This window comes from Carassius auratus, chromosome 50, assembly GCF_003368295.1.
Source record: "Carassius auratus strain Wakin chromosome 50, ASM336829v1, whole genome shotgun sequence".
In the NCBI taxonomy this organism is placed as follows: domain Eukaryota; kingdom Metazoa; phylum Chordata; class Actinopteri; order Cypriniformes; family Cyprinidae; genus Carassius; species Carassius auratus.
The window spans coordinates 7053160-7068187 of record NC_039292.1 but is presented as its reverse complement, the minus strand read 5'-3'; the positions used below and the strand labels follow the sequence as shown (position 1 = coordinate 7068187).

Sequence of the window (15028 nt, the reverse complement as noted above, 5' to 3'; positions counted from 1 at the left end):
AAGATTTTATTTATTATTTACAGTGTTGCTTTTCATTATAATTAAATGATTAAATTGTTTGCAAATTGTAAATATATTACTGTTTTCAACATTGCGACTTTGCCATCACAGGCTAAGGGCCGTTACATAGTCAACGCGAGCAAGCAACGCGAGCGACGCGCTCCCTTTCATAGTCTAAACAGTGGACGCAAGCGTCACGGGCGATGCTTGTTTGCAATACACCGCTCACGCAACAGGGGGTAGTAGAGTCGGGTGATTATTAGTAGATTTGGGTCGCGTGATATTCAGATCACAATGGCAACTGAAGAGGAGTGTATTCTTTTGCTGATTTCACATTGGATGAATACGTATAAGTTCGCATAATTTTTCCTCTTCGCCCGCCATTGTATTCAAACCTTCTTCTTCTGTAAACACACTATATTTGAATTAATGTACAATACTTGCAATGTCGCCCCCACCGACAACGCATAGTATTGCGTGCATCGGCTTGTCGCATATCAAAAACTAGGACGGCACATTTGGCTACGCACCGACGCATAATGGCGGCCGAAGCGTAACGATGCGTAGACTCGGGGAAGCGTATGCGTACAGATGCGTTGACTATGTAACGGCCCTAAATTATAGTTTCAATAAAATTGGGGGAAAAAAGGCTATTTTAAATTGCAGAAGTATTTTACAACTTAACGGTTTTTACTGTATTTTTATCAAATAAATGCAGCCAGTTAAGCATAATAGCCTTCTTCCGAAACATTACTAAAATCGTATAACAGGTAATATAGCCAAATCATTACGATCGATTGACATTCACTGTATATAAACGGAACTAAGTGTATATAGTCTAGAAAACGGCATCATTCTAGTTGGTTTATGTGTATGGCAGGTACAGAGATGATGGATAGTCATCTGATGGGAGAATTTGAAGCTGATGCCAAAGAGCTGGAAGCAGATTCTTGGAGCTTTACGGTGGACAAGAAACTCATGAAACAGCTTAAAAAGGATGTTATTAAGAGGCAAGATGTCATTTACGGTAAGAGTCACACCAGACGTTCCAAAGAAGCTTCTGCTTTCATTTTCAGACTTAGTGAAAAAAAAGTATTGAAACTGTTGAGTGAGGTCAGTGACACAGTTGTAATGTCATGTGATGAAGTTTCTGCCTTGTTTCATTATTAGAACTCATCCAGACCGAAATGCACCATGTGAGGACCTTGAAGATCATGGCTGATGTTTACAGTAAAGGACTACTGAGAGAGGTTCAACTGGAGGTCCACACTGTGGAGAAGATGTTCCCCATGTTAGATGACGTTCTGGACTTGCACACACAGTTCTTCTCACAGCTGCTCGAAAGGAAGAAAGAGTCAGGGAGCCAGGAAGAAGGTGGCTTTGTCATCCGAAAGATTGGGGACGTGCTCATCTCTCAGGTAAATTAGGCTCAAACTTGTGATGGAACATTGAAAAAATGCCTCTAGACTTGTAGAAATTAGTTGATTTGTAATGTCTTGAGCATTTAATAAACTTTTTCCACTATTTATTCCTTTCTAGTTCTCAGGATCCAGTGGCGAGAGAATGAAGAAGGTCTATGGGAAGTTCTGCAGCAGACACAATGAAGCTGTGAACTTCTACAAGGAGTTTCTAACCAAAGACAAACGGTTTCAAGCTTTCATCAAGGTAGCCATCTCAAATTATTTTGCCTTCACACATTTCACACGGTAAAAAGTGTTAGTTTGTAAAAGAAGCCTAAAGTGTTTATTCTTTACCTCGTTTTGTTTCCTGCTTAAGACTCTAAAATGGAACCAGTCCCATGTTTCACATCTGTTTCTGTTTTCCAGAAAAAGATGAGCAGCTCTGTTGTCCGACGGCTAGGCATTCCTGAGTGTATATTGTTAGTCACACAACGGATAACAAAGTATCCCGTCTTACTACAGAGAATACTGCAGCACACGAAAGGTACAACTATTTAGTATTCTAGTCACGCTATGCCAGTACCCTTGAATTTATCTGTTGGCGCTCCAGGTAATATTCAAAATATTTCATGGCAGAAAATGAGGAAGACCATGCAGATGTAACCCAAGGTCTGAAGTTGGTGAAGGAGGTGATTGCCGCCGTGGACAATAAAGTAAACGAGCATGAGAAGAAAAAGAGGCTAAGGGAAGTGTACAGCCGGACAGACAGCAAATCCATCATGAGGATGAAAAGCGGGCAGATGTTTGCCAGAGAGGATCTGTTACGTGGGCGGAAGTTAATTCACGATGGACCACTACAGCTCAAGAACACAGCAGGCAGACTCAAGGGTGAGAACAAGTGCAATGTGTTATATATCAGCAGATAAAAAGTAAAAAAAAAAAAAATACACAAGATCTAAGCACCCATTAGCAATCACATAACCGCAACAACAAAATAAAACCTACCGTATTTTCCGGACTATAAGTCGCACTTTTTTTCATAGTTTGGCTGGTCCTGCGACTTATAGTCAGGTGCGACTTATTTATCAAAATTAATTTTACATGAACCAAGAGAAATGAACTAACAGAAGACATTACCATCTACAGCCGCGATATAGCATATAGCGCCCTCTCGCGGCTGTAGACGATAATTTTTTTCTCTTGGTTCTTGGTTCTAAATAATTGAAACTTATAGTCTGGTGCGACTTATATATGTTTTTTTGCTCATCATGACGTATTTTTGGACTGATGCGACTTATACTCAGGTGCGACTTATAGTCCGAAAAATACGGTACTCTGATCACCTTGGCAACACCATGGCAACCACCTGCAACACCCTAGCAACCACGTAACAACAACATGTAAAAAAGACTCTCAGAGCACATTCCCAACCGCATCGCAACACCCTACCAACCACATAACAACAATGTGGAAAAGACACTTCGAACACCTTAATAACTTTATAGCAACTGCATAGCAACACCCTGGCAACCACCCACAACACTTTAGCAACAGCTAAACAAAGACAACAAGCTAAACTGATGAGCATATGCAGAAAAATGACATGGAAGTCACCCACAACACCTTAAAATTGTGCCTGTTTTTTAATCTGTCTGATGTTCTTCTCCAGATGTCCAGGCTCTGCTGCTGAGGGATGTGATTGTGTTCCTACAGGAGAAAGATCAGAAGTACATATTCGCATCCTTGGTATGTTTATCATTACAACTCTGCCTGTGATTCCCAGAACAGCATTCCTCAGAAATATGTTTACACGATCTCATTTGGATTCTGGAATCTAGTGTTGTGTAATGTCTCTGGCACTCTTATCAGTGCTGGTTTTAATAGGAACATTGGAATATGAAGGTCTTTGGCACTTTCTAATCATGTGACCTCGCCCCATCATTTCCTAGTCCCATCTCATCTTCTTGTTCTCCACTCTCAGGACCAGCGCTCCACTGTCATCTCTCTGCAGAAACTCATTGTGAGGGAAGTAGCCAATGAGGAGAAAGGACTGTTCCTGATCACGGCCGGCATTGAGAAGCCTGAGATGGTAGAAGTGTACGCCAGCTCTAAGGAGGAGAGGAACACATGGATGCAGCTCATTCAGGAGGCCATGCGGTCAATGTTAGTCTCTGAATCTGGTTCACATTTTATATACAATATATCGGTCAGGAACCGATAACTCGGCAATTATTGAATATTTAATTATACATCTTATGTTGACTATTTTTACATTTAGATTGCCTTTTCTGTAATCTTACACTCAAAATAAACTAGCATAAAAATAACTAGAATATTATTAATAATAACTAAAAATAACACTGTAAATTGTAATCTTTAGCAAGTTTTTAAATGAATATACAGTATTATTTTAATAATATGTATTCCAATGTTTTTCAGTGTTTTTGATTTTAATTTATCTTGATAAAATAGCATAAATAATAAGTAAAAATAACTGTCAGCTTAACTAAATTGAAAAAAACTTAACTTTAAACATCACAATTTGTGAGAGTTGGTAGTCTTTCTTTACAGACTTTCGATTTCCTCCAGGGAGCGAGATGATGATGAAGGTGTGCCTAGTGAAAACGAAGAGGACCGAAGACTTCAAGAAATCAAAGTCAAGGAGTTGAGAGGTGCAGAAATCCATCTTTCATTTTCTAGCTTAAAATGACGTAGATATGGTTTGTTTGTGTTTAGAGAAAAACTAAACACAATTTAAAGTCTTAAGTTCACTTGAAATTAATGAGTACAGTATGTCTAAAATTATTTTAGTGACTAGAATGACTGAAAACCCATGAAGAGTTGTGGTTAAAAGGTGGATAAATACTGCTAAAATGAATTAAATGAATCTTGGGTCGCCTGCCATGAAATTAACATCTATCTTTACAGATCAACTGCACAAGAGGGATGAGCAGATCTTGACTTTACTGGAGGAGAAAGTGAAGTTGTTCAGGGACATGTGTGACTGTGGCGTACCAGACGAGACCAGCCTTCGCAGCAGAATGCTCTTCAGGGCCACGCCCGATGACATCACCAAAGGGCAGCCAATCATGAAAGAGGCTCTAAAGGAAGGTGAGATTACTAGTACAGTTATAGAATTCTTATTATATAGACCAACGCTACTTTTGTGTCATCGACGGTTAACGCCCCTTTTTGGGGGAAAACAAACGGATTCCCCTGATACAGAACTCGCTCTAATTTCTTGATAGCAAAAATGGCAGAAACATACACACTCTCTTTGTGGGCCGAGGACCTTGAGAGGTATTAAAAAAGCTACTGGATACGGAGTTTACAGAGGTTTCCCTTTGAAATGGTCAAAAACTGGATTAATAACCCCACGCAATGGCCAAATATGGACATCAAACGTTACCATTATCTCGTGGAATCACCAAGTAGCCTATTTTTTGTCATTAACACACTCACAGTATGATAAACTAGACGATGAGGCCATGTCAAGAGGAGTCGGTGGTTTACTTGGATCATATTTCACTTGATTTAAGCTATTGACAGTTTTGTTGTAGTTAGAAATACGAAGCTGCTAGTAGCTACATGATTGACGTTAGCTCTCATTAGGCACGCTACCTTGGCTGTTAACTGATTTTAAGTTTCAAATATTCGCAGGCTAGGACTAAACAATATAAATATTATACAATATCTGTTTGTAATTGTGTCTGTCAGGCCTGTACACATCAGAAACAATGAAAAACAAAAGGTCCCTAGAGCGAGTTCTGTATCAGGAATCCATTTGTTTTCCCCCAAAAAGGGGCGTTACCATTCGATGACGCAAAAGTAGCGTTGGTCTATAACTTGGAAAAACACTGTTGTCGTCTTATAAACACATGGCAGCTAGTAAACGTTTTTTTTTTTATTATTAAAATACAGATGGATGCTAAATACTGGTAGTGGTAGACGGAGTATGGGGAAAATCTGTATTTTATATATTTTGATGTTATTTTATCTTTATTTAATTTTTAATCAATGTGCAGAGGCACCTATAAGTGATCGATTCTAGGTTTATGCCCCCAAATATTGTAAACAATTTAGCTCTGTGGTGCTATCACAACAATGCTGTTTGTTTTGTACATCCGACCAGCATAGCATAGCAACAATGGCACAGCCAATGGCATGAGTTGGGGGTGGGGCTATGTGTTTACTGACCAATAGCAGCTGGGGAAGTGTTTGTGGAAACCTGTTTGAAAACAAAATTGCTGTTAGGGACAGAAATTACATGCTTCACCTATTAGAAAGAATTTATGAAGGTGCTTTAACAAAAAACTCTAAAACTACTCTAAATGACTCTGAAACTTGCTTCCATTGAAAGTGACAAAACGCTAATGAAAATTGAGTAAATTATATTCCAGAATAGCATTTTAGAATGTGCCTAGTAAGAAAGATCTTGAAAGTGCTGATAAGACACGTTGGCTTTGAACGTGGGAGTGATAGATTCATGCAGTACATGGGCAGAATCGATAGGTAAAGCTGACAGATAATGGATTGCTTTCAGGTTGCAGGTCAAGAACAGGAAAGAGTATTGATTACTGTCCACTTTTAGACTTTAGGGAGCTGTTGTATTGTGTTTGATTTTTCTATAAACATCAGTTCTCACAAAAATGCAAAAGAAAAAGTTATTTTTAAATCAAAAGTGTTTTTGTATTTTTTTATATTATTTATTTTATTCAAAATATAATTGTTTCTGTTTCTTGGTTCTGGAGTTAAATATGGCCTAGACATGGTTTTTGACATTTGATCTACCATTTAGTGTTTACTTGCATTAATTGCCACTTTCCATGTTTAATTTCTGTGTGTTTGTGTAGTTGAGACATTACAGGTTCTGGTAAACGACAGTCTAGGAGGAGCAGTGCAGGATGGCGTATGTGCGGCGGGGCCCGTGACTTTGCCACGACGGGCGGAAACCTTCGGAGGCTTTGATAGTCACCAGATGAACATCTCAAAGAGTAAAGGTGGGCGTGTTTTCCACGTGTGTGTGTGAACGTGGGAGTGTGCGTGAGAGGGTTTTTGTGATGGCACACGTGTGCGTGGGTGTTTGTTCCAGGTGAGTCTGATTGTGTTTGATCTCCTGCAGATGGAGACAGAGAGGAGACGGAAGACTCCGCAGAGCTCCGCAGGACTGAGTCAGACAGCGTTCTGAAGAAGGTACAAACGGGTCAAAATTTATGTTTATCAGAAAGATCATGATGGGAAAAAATATTTTTTGGCAGAGAAAATTGCTGCATGAAAAACACTAGCAAAAGAGGCAATTGAAGTGAAAATAGCATGGTTTCTCCATGAGCTGAACAAAGGAAAAACTAATTATAATTTTAATAACTTTTTTAGAATCTCTCTCTCTATTTAATGTGTGTGTGTGTGTATATATATATATATATATATATATACACACACAGTATATATAATTAATAGATTATATAAATCAAAGGTTGAAAACAATATTTTTTACATTTTCAATTATTTAATTTGTTTTATTTTGTGTATACGTAAAAAAAATTGGATTCAATATGCGATATAAAGATAAAGTTAGTTAACATTATTGCAGATGTGTAATTGTAATCTGGACATTAAAAAAACAAAAAAGAAACATTGTAATGTCATAAGATTAGGAAATATTTAAGATTCTGTATTATTTCTAGTCCACTAAACAAATCAGCAAATTAACAGTACAGATTGCTGAACTGCTCAAGTTGATACACACACACACACACACACACATATATATATATTATTTATTTATTTATTTTTGGAATGTTTAATATTTTATGAGAAATGCATTTGTTGTATATGCATATTTTATGAGTACATTATTAAAAATCTTTTGTTTACTCTTTATTACAAGTGCTGTTCTAAGATGTGTTCCCATTACCATCTAATTCATTAGTCATCAGTGTGTCACCATATGCTCAAAGCATTAAGTGCTGAGCATCAGGATATATGTCTGCTGTAGTAATCATTACCCGAAGTGAACTGGAAGTTTACACACACTCTCATCACAGAACATAACTGTATAGTAACTTGATAGTGAGGACACATTAAGACTGTCCTCTGCTGTACAGCATCAGAGTAATGCGACCTGTCATCACAGCTTCTTATTTCCGGCAGGTCCTCCGGTACCCTGTCGAAGAACACATGGATGGCTAATTATTGATTTATGTACGGTAGCTCTTACCCAGTGCACTGACCATGTGACTGCCTCTCTCTCCCACAGGCAAGCAACACAAACCCCCTGCTCCTACTCAAGAGGAACAACGAGGTACGTTTTTCTGTTAAGACACAGCTCAGAACAGATTCAAAGGTCAAAGGGGAATTGCTTTCAGTAGCATGACCAGACACCCTAACTTTATTTACAATTTATAATTGGGAAGATTTCCAATGAGCTGTGGTTTAGTGGTTAACACGTGCAACATGGGTTTGAGTTATGATTGTATTATTTCTGAATCTATCTATATCAGTAATTCACACACACACACACTGCATTTATTAAAAGAAAAATCATAAAAATTTACTAATTTATTTTAGGATTTTCAATGGATTTTTTTAGGATTTTTAATTTATTAAATATGAATATATTAAAATATAAAAAAATATATAAATGGTTTAATGTGTTAAATGATATAATTATATTATTATTATATGTATTTTTTTATTGTATTAATGAAAGTAGAGTATATATATTTTCTATAATTGTGTAAATGCATATAACACAACACGTGTTGGCATAACACTATTATAAATATTTTAGAGATAATTTAAAATATTTATAATCTGTTGTTATTATTATTATTATAGTAGAATTGTTATTTACAGATGAAATTATTTATAAAAAGTTAAAATATAAAGTGACAAAAAAAGTCGTCTCAGCTTCTAGAGATGTGGTTGATATCATTTTTCTCTTTTCACTCTTTTTTTATCCTCCCACAGCAGGTTCTTCAGAGCGTCTCTCAGCTCCATGACCTGCTGAACACATTACAGGTGAGTCATTCTCTTTTTGTCCCGTTATTTCTCGCTCTCTGCTGTTCAGGCCAGCAGCTCTCATCTGCAGCACGACAGAAGGAAATGACATTTCCAAATGCATGGGTTTATTTTGCAGCAGAGCGCACAGATTTGTGTTTATTAAGTGGGTTATTGTCTGCTTTTCCCAGGACGGGTGCTGTATGGCCACCAGATGGGCCCGTTTCCCCTGAAATCTGGTTTTGCAAATTAATATTCTCATTTCAAGGCCTTTGCGGTTTAGCAGCTTTACCTCTCTCTTGTTTGCATGCCATTTAAAACCGCCTTCTTTGCTCACCCTCTACATAGGCTGTTGTTATCCAGCAAGACACCTTCATCGAGGACCAGCGGCACGTCCTCAACGAACGCCCCCAGCCCTCTTTACGCTACCCTTCCATCTCGTCCCTCAACTCCTCCTCTTCCTCCTCCTCTTCACGGCCCAGCTCGCTAATCGAGCAGGAGAAACAGCGGAGCCTGGAGAAGCAGCGGCAAGAAGTCGCCAGCCTCCAAAAACAGCAGGCTGCCCACGCCGAGGAGAGGAGGCGCAGGGAAAGAGAGTGGGAAGCGCGGGAGCGGGACCTGGCCCAGAGGGAGTCGCAGCTGCAGACCCAAGAGGAAGAGGTGCAGAGAAGATGGAAAGAGCTGGAAGAGGAGAAGCAAGACCTGCAGAGTAAAAAGAAGAGTATCAGAGAGACCTGGCGCGGCTCAGGGACTGCCAGAAGAGACTGGAGAGAGAACGAGAGCAGGTTCAGAGAGAGACCGAGCTGATGGGACAAACAGAGGTGAGGGTCAAGGTCAAGGAGAGTTCACCCAAACAAATATTATGTAATCTGCCTCGTGTTATTCCAAACCTGCTTGACTTACCTTCTTCAGTTTTTAAAGAATACCCTGGCCACTCTACTGTTCAAAAGCATGGAGTCAGTAAGATTTCTGAATAGCTTTTCGTGAGGAAAAAAATTCAATTTGAATAATTCTTCACTGGAAATGCGCCGTAATGTTGCTTTAGCATGTTCATGCAAGAAAGTGATAATTGATGCATAACTGAATCATTCCTTTGCGTCAGAAGACTCTGAAGCTTTAAAGCTTTGGTCTTCATTCGTTAAATGGAAAACAGTGACTCACACCATCTTAATTTGTCCTTTTGCGTTCCATGAAAGAAAGTCACGAGGATCTGGCATGACATGAGAGCGAGAACTGTAAACAAATCTTTTGCCGAATCTTTCAGTTTTCTATATAATCTCAAAGGAACATATGTTGAAGATGCGTCTGCATGTGATTATTCTGGGATGGTACAGTACCCTCACTCTATGTAATGTTGATTAAATGAGAAAATTACTCATCTTTTCCATTCCTCCTCCCAAAATAACATAACTGTTCTGTAATATGAAAACAAAAGGCCTGCTCATTCGATTACGTAATTATATTCATCTTGTTTTTAACATACGATCTTCATCCTTAATGTAGTTGCTTTTTCCTTAACACTCAGAATGATTTGAAACTTAAGAGCACTCACAGAAATAACTCCTTTGGCTAAAAAAAAAGGTTGTGTTTTTCATTTTGCGTTTTGATGTCATGTCTAAACAATTTTCAAGGTTACCCAACACCGTTTTAAAAGAATGTTTGCACATTTATTGTAATTTCTACACCATCATCTACAGGAATTAAAGAACCGGACCCCTTCCACAACGTCTGAGGACTCCTCAAAGTTCCAGAGCACGGGGTCATTGGACCGCGAGCCCTCAGAGGTGGAGCTCTCCTCGTCTCCATCTACCAGAGACTTCCTGTCCCGCATGGACTCCAAACGCAAAGGGAAGAACCTCAATCCATTCTCCTCCAATTCAAGCCAGAAGGGCCAGAACAGCGAGGCGCAGAGCCAGATCCCCAGCCGCCTGCTACAGCTGGCCAAACCCAAGGAGAAGAAGGACAAGAAGAAGAAGAAGGGGAAAGGGCAGCAGAGCCAGACTGCAGGTAGTGTAGATCCTCATCACATTTGACATCCTTCACCTTCTCAGTTTATCCCTGGTCTTATTGGGCACGTTATTCTATTAAATGCTTGATTTCAGTGACCGGTTCTGAAACTACTTTTCTGACGATTTAATGCCATATGGGTGGCGAGAAATAATATAATTATTACTCGGTAGTACATGATTCTGATTGGTAAACTGAAAATTAACTGAATACTAAAATTACCCCAAACCCAAATTAATTGGTTGATTTAAATTAATATTGATGAATTTATTTAGTTTTAGTTTTGGTTTATCATTTGGAATGCTATGTTTTAATAGATTTTATTTATTTTTCAAATGTTTCTTTCTTTCTTGTTGTACTTAAAAATTTAATAGTTTTTTTTTTTATGGAGATAATTAGTTTAATTTCTCCTTTTAACATTTTCTTATTTAACTTTACATTAGTTTTTAGTTTTCTTATAAAAAGGTTAATTATTTTATGTCGATTTATATAGATTTTTTTTATTTTGCATGAAGATTATTTTATTAGTTTTTTACTTTTTTTATTTCATTTTATATCTTTATTTGATTTTTCCTTTTAATATTTGCTTATTTAATTTTACCTTAATGTTTTTGTATGATTATTTATTTTATATATCCTTTTATTTTTATTTATTTTCTACAGATTTTATTTTTGTATGACAAATATTTGATGTAGATAATATTATAATTTTTTTTTTTTTTTTTGGGATAAAGATTGTTTGTTTGGTTTATCTTTTATATATATATATATATATATATATATATATACACATACATACATACATACATACATACATATATATATATATCACTTTTTTACATTAGTAATGAAAATAGTATTCAGTGCTGTCAAGCCATTAGTCAAGTACTCCAGTTATATGTTTGAAACAGTTATGAATTAAGCATGATGATGTATAGTCAGTCGTTTCATGATAATGGCTGGCTGACTTTACATTTTCCCATAAGTATCAGCTTTTTACAATCCGTTCAGATCCTGACAGATGAAATAAACTCTCACACTATTATTATAGCACTGAATATTGTTTTCACTTAGAAATGACACATGTAAGTTCAATGTGTTGTAAATGCCATTTAATGTTGGTATTGCAATTACGTATGAAAGTAAAATGAGTTTTTCTTTCTTTGCAGATGCTCAGAGCGCTGTGGTTCCAAGCTCTAACCCGGACGGAGAGATCTTTTTCTGCTGATTCTGACCCCTCTTTATCAGCCTCTATCCCACAATGCCTCCAAGCAGGGCTGCTGGGCTCTGGTTGTGGACTCACTCATAAACCAGAGTTAGAAGCACACACCTGTGGTCTCGAAGGGTGTCAGGACAGATAAACTGATTGTTTCCTGTGACCTGATTTTCAGCGGCCAGCATTCTGCATGGTCACAAGCAGGGGCCTGGAGCACGAGCCTGGGGAACAGTAAATGTCCGATAAACCCACTGTGGGCACTTCACACACAGACTTCCTGTGAAGATCAAAAGAGATTTATAACAGCGAGTGGCATCATGCTGAGAGACAGCTGGCTTTCCAGTGACCTCAAAAGTCACTTTCTGAAGGACATTTGACTAATGAAGATACTAGTGAGTGAACTCAAAGTGCAGTTGGCAATGCAGTGATTACGTTTCTATATATTTCCATCCTTTTTCTTTCATCCCTGTCATGTTACAATGTGCCTCAACAATATATTAGTCTTCTGGACCAGACTTGGTTTCTATACAGTCCCAAAGTTGTATTTCTTTTAAAAAGGTCACAAAATACTTTTTATGAATAGAAGGGGATGCTTTTTTAAAAACATTTTAGTGAGCAGCACAGAAATGGAAGTGCAAAAGAGTGTAATTAATTGTTTAAGAACTTTTCCATCCCTTAATGACTGAAAGATAGAATGAAAATTCATAATTCACTTTGTTGTGATTCTGAAGGCTTCACAAACCCCATAGAAGTTTTTTTCTTCTTCTAAACCTCAATGCAATTTTAATCCTTAGCACTTTATATGCACACGTAGAGTGGGGGAAAGATGGCTGGCTTTAAAACGAGACAATCGATCAGCTCCACTTAACTGGTAAACGGCCTTTCTTGTACGTGCAAGGTTTTATTTGATCATCTTTTACTGTACCATATGAATGTTGTGTAAAATTGTTCAACCAAACACAAGCTTTCACGTTAAGCTACCAAAAGAGCGGGTGTTTTGACGGCAGTATTTTTGTCTTTTTAAAGTTATTAAACACAAACTGAGAGAGATTCGGCTTAATGTAGGCTAACAAACTCAAGCTGTATTAGTCCCAAAGTATCGCAGTTCTGCGCTCAAGCCAGAAATGTTGATATGACAGGCCAATGTGGTGTAAGTATGAATATACACTGTGTTTGTGTATTAAACGCCTGGTTTTTCCCCTCTAATCACTAGATTTTAGCCAGTCAAAAGCCCTTGCCTGCTGGCCAGGCTAAACGTTCTGCTGAACATAAGGAAATATTTTAAGAAAGGGGTTAAAAAGTGTTAATTTAAGCTTACTGCTGTTTTTATTTTCTTGCCATTAAACTTCTACATGCCTCTCGAGTACATTAGTGATTAATGCCTCATGATTCATTTATCGATCAGTTCCCTCTGACCTCTTGGGATCTTATTCATACGTCCGAGAGATTTTTATTATCCGTCAGCATATTCCCACAGCTGCTGACGCGGACATTCTGCGTGCTGTTGTGTTATGGAGCTAAACGGAGAACTGAAATGCCTTAACCAATAGAGGGCGGTGTGTCCGCTCTCGTTTCCTTTCTCCCTCCTGAATCGCCACGAAACTTCTTTTGTCGGATAATTGACTAATGAGAAATCTGATGCTCACGTTCTTTAACTAGCCTTAACTATTCCCCAAATCCTGCAGGGTTTTTCAGTTCCCTTTTATCACCAAATCTTCCTTCAGGGAAACATAGAATTCAAGTTGAATTATAACTAGCACAATTAAAGCTAGTCGGAAGTATTCTCGCTCATTTGACTCATATTGACTGGTATAAGAAATGCACCAAAGAAGAATCCAAATCATCCCGTTAATTCAAATTAAACATAAGTCTGCACCATGCATTGGACGCTATATTTAAAAATGTTCACAATTTATATTGATTGTTCTGCTGACACATTTAAAATGCATGAAAAAGTCAAATCCAGGTTTTGTTAGAATTACACTGGGCTTATATCTCTCACAGCCTCGTTTTCATTCATGAAAAATTAAACATGGCGTCTACCAACATCGAGGTCCGTGGTTTGCAAGAGGCACCATAATTTCTTGTAAAATTTTGTGTACAAAAAAGGGGCAAAATACCACAAATACTGTAAATATCTGTAATGTAAAAAAAAAATAGCAAAAGCATTAATTATGGATTTTTTTGTGTGTGGGTGTGCTTTGATTTAAAGCTTTTTATAACTAGCTTTATTTATCGGCATTCTCTGTGTTGGAGACGTGAAAAATGTAAAATGTAAAAGAAAGTAATAAATAACTATTGTACATCAGCCTGTGTTCATATTTTTTTGCTCAGGTTATATATAGAGAGAGTGTGAGAGATACAATGATGGATACAAATAATTAATTTAAATCACATATATTTCAAATAGTACAACTTGATAGATACATATATGTGTGTGTATGTATGTGTATTTATGTATATATATATATATATATATATATTAGCGCTCCAGATATATCAGATTTCAGTTAGTGAGGTCAACTGTCTCAAAAAAAAAAAAAAATCCCATACAAACCTGCCAGCTGTGGTTGAATATGGTATATGGTAGCAACATTTTGGGGTTTATGGATTTTGAAGTTTTATTGAACTTGTGAAATCTGTTTAGTATCTTTGTGATACTCTGATAACCACCAAAACAGGTGGTGGTAAGAAAGTCACATGATGAAGCAAAACTCATCCCAATCTGCTTTCCCACAAGCTGAGAACAAAAATATTTGAATAGAAGGTAAATCTAAATTAAAATGTATGCATTTAGCAGACACTTTTATTCAATTTTAACCTATCATGTATTCCCGGGGAATCAAACCCACAACCTTGTGCTTCATAAGGCAATGCTCTACCAATTGAGCTACAGGAACTGTTAAAATCACAACAGACTAAAGCCAACTAATCAGAAGCAAAGCTTGACTGAAGCACCTGTTGCTACTTTCTCTTCCTCCTGTCTGGTCTAGCGCAAGGTTTCCCAGCGGCGGACACCAACATGACTCCATTTGTCCTGCTTTGAATGAAGCGACTGTCTCCTAAATGTGTTTTTTTCTCTCACGGGGTTGGTTGGATATGTTTGAAGGGGGGCCATGGCTTCTTTCCCCTTTGGACTCCATTGACTTTGTCTTTGTTCCTGTTGCCAAGCTACCCTGCTCTTTTGGCAAGCACAAAGGTAGGAAACAGTGCTTGAAGGTAATGCTAAGCTGAAAAGAACTAGTTCCTTGTCAGATTAAAGACTGGCTGTTCATTTTTCGGCTTGTTTACAAGGTGATTTTATCCAGCCCTGGAGGAATGTTCTCATCTTTATCCAGATAACTTAAATCCAAGACTTGGTGGCTTTAGCTAGGGATACACTTGTGTTTGTCCTTGTTCCTGGAGA

General features: G+C 37.7%; 1 protein-coding gene across 1 annotated transcript in view; it reads left to right on the top strand.

The window, feature by feature from the left end:
- Nucleotides 1-13930, top strand: part of LOC113066822 (A-kinase anchor protein 13-like) — an 84998-nt gene extending 71068 nt beyond the window's left edge. The window contains 17 exon segments of the mRNA XM_026238868.1: nucleotides 881-1027; nucleotides 1171-1418; nucleotides 1540-1665; nucleotides 1827-1944; nucleotides 2037-2288; nucleotides 3070-3146; nucleotides 3382-3563; nucleotides 3972-4072; nucleotides 4329-4511; nucleotides 6254-6400; nucleotides 6523-6593; nucleotides 7657-7701; nucleotides 8370-8420; nucleotides 8748-9108; nucleotides 9111-9232; nucleotides 10106-10406; nucleotides 11576-13930. Of these exon segments, the coding sequence (XP_026094653.1) occupies nucleotides 881-1027; nucleotides 1171-1418; nucleotides 1540-1665; nucleotides 1827-1944; nucleotides 2037-2288; nucleotides 3070-3146; nucleotides 3382-3563; nucleotides 3972-4072; nucleotides 4329-4511; nucleotides 6254-6400; nucleotides 6523-6593; nucleotides 7657-7701; nucleotides 8370-8420; nucleotides 8748-9108; nucleotides 9111-9232; nucleotides 10106-10406; nucleotides 11576-11634 (2591 nt within the window). The 3' untranslated portion in view covers nucleotides 11635-13930.
- Nucleotides 13931-15028: the final 1098 nt, after the last annotated feature.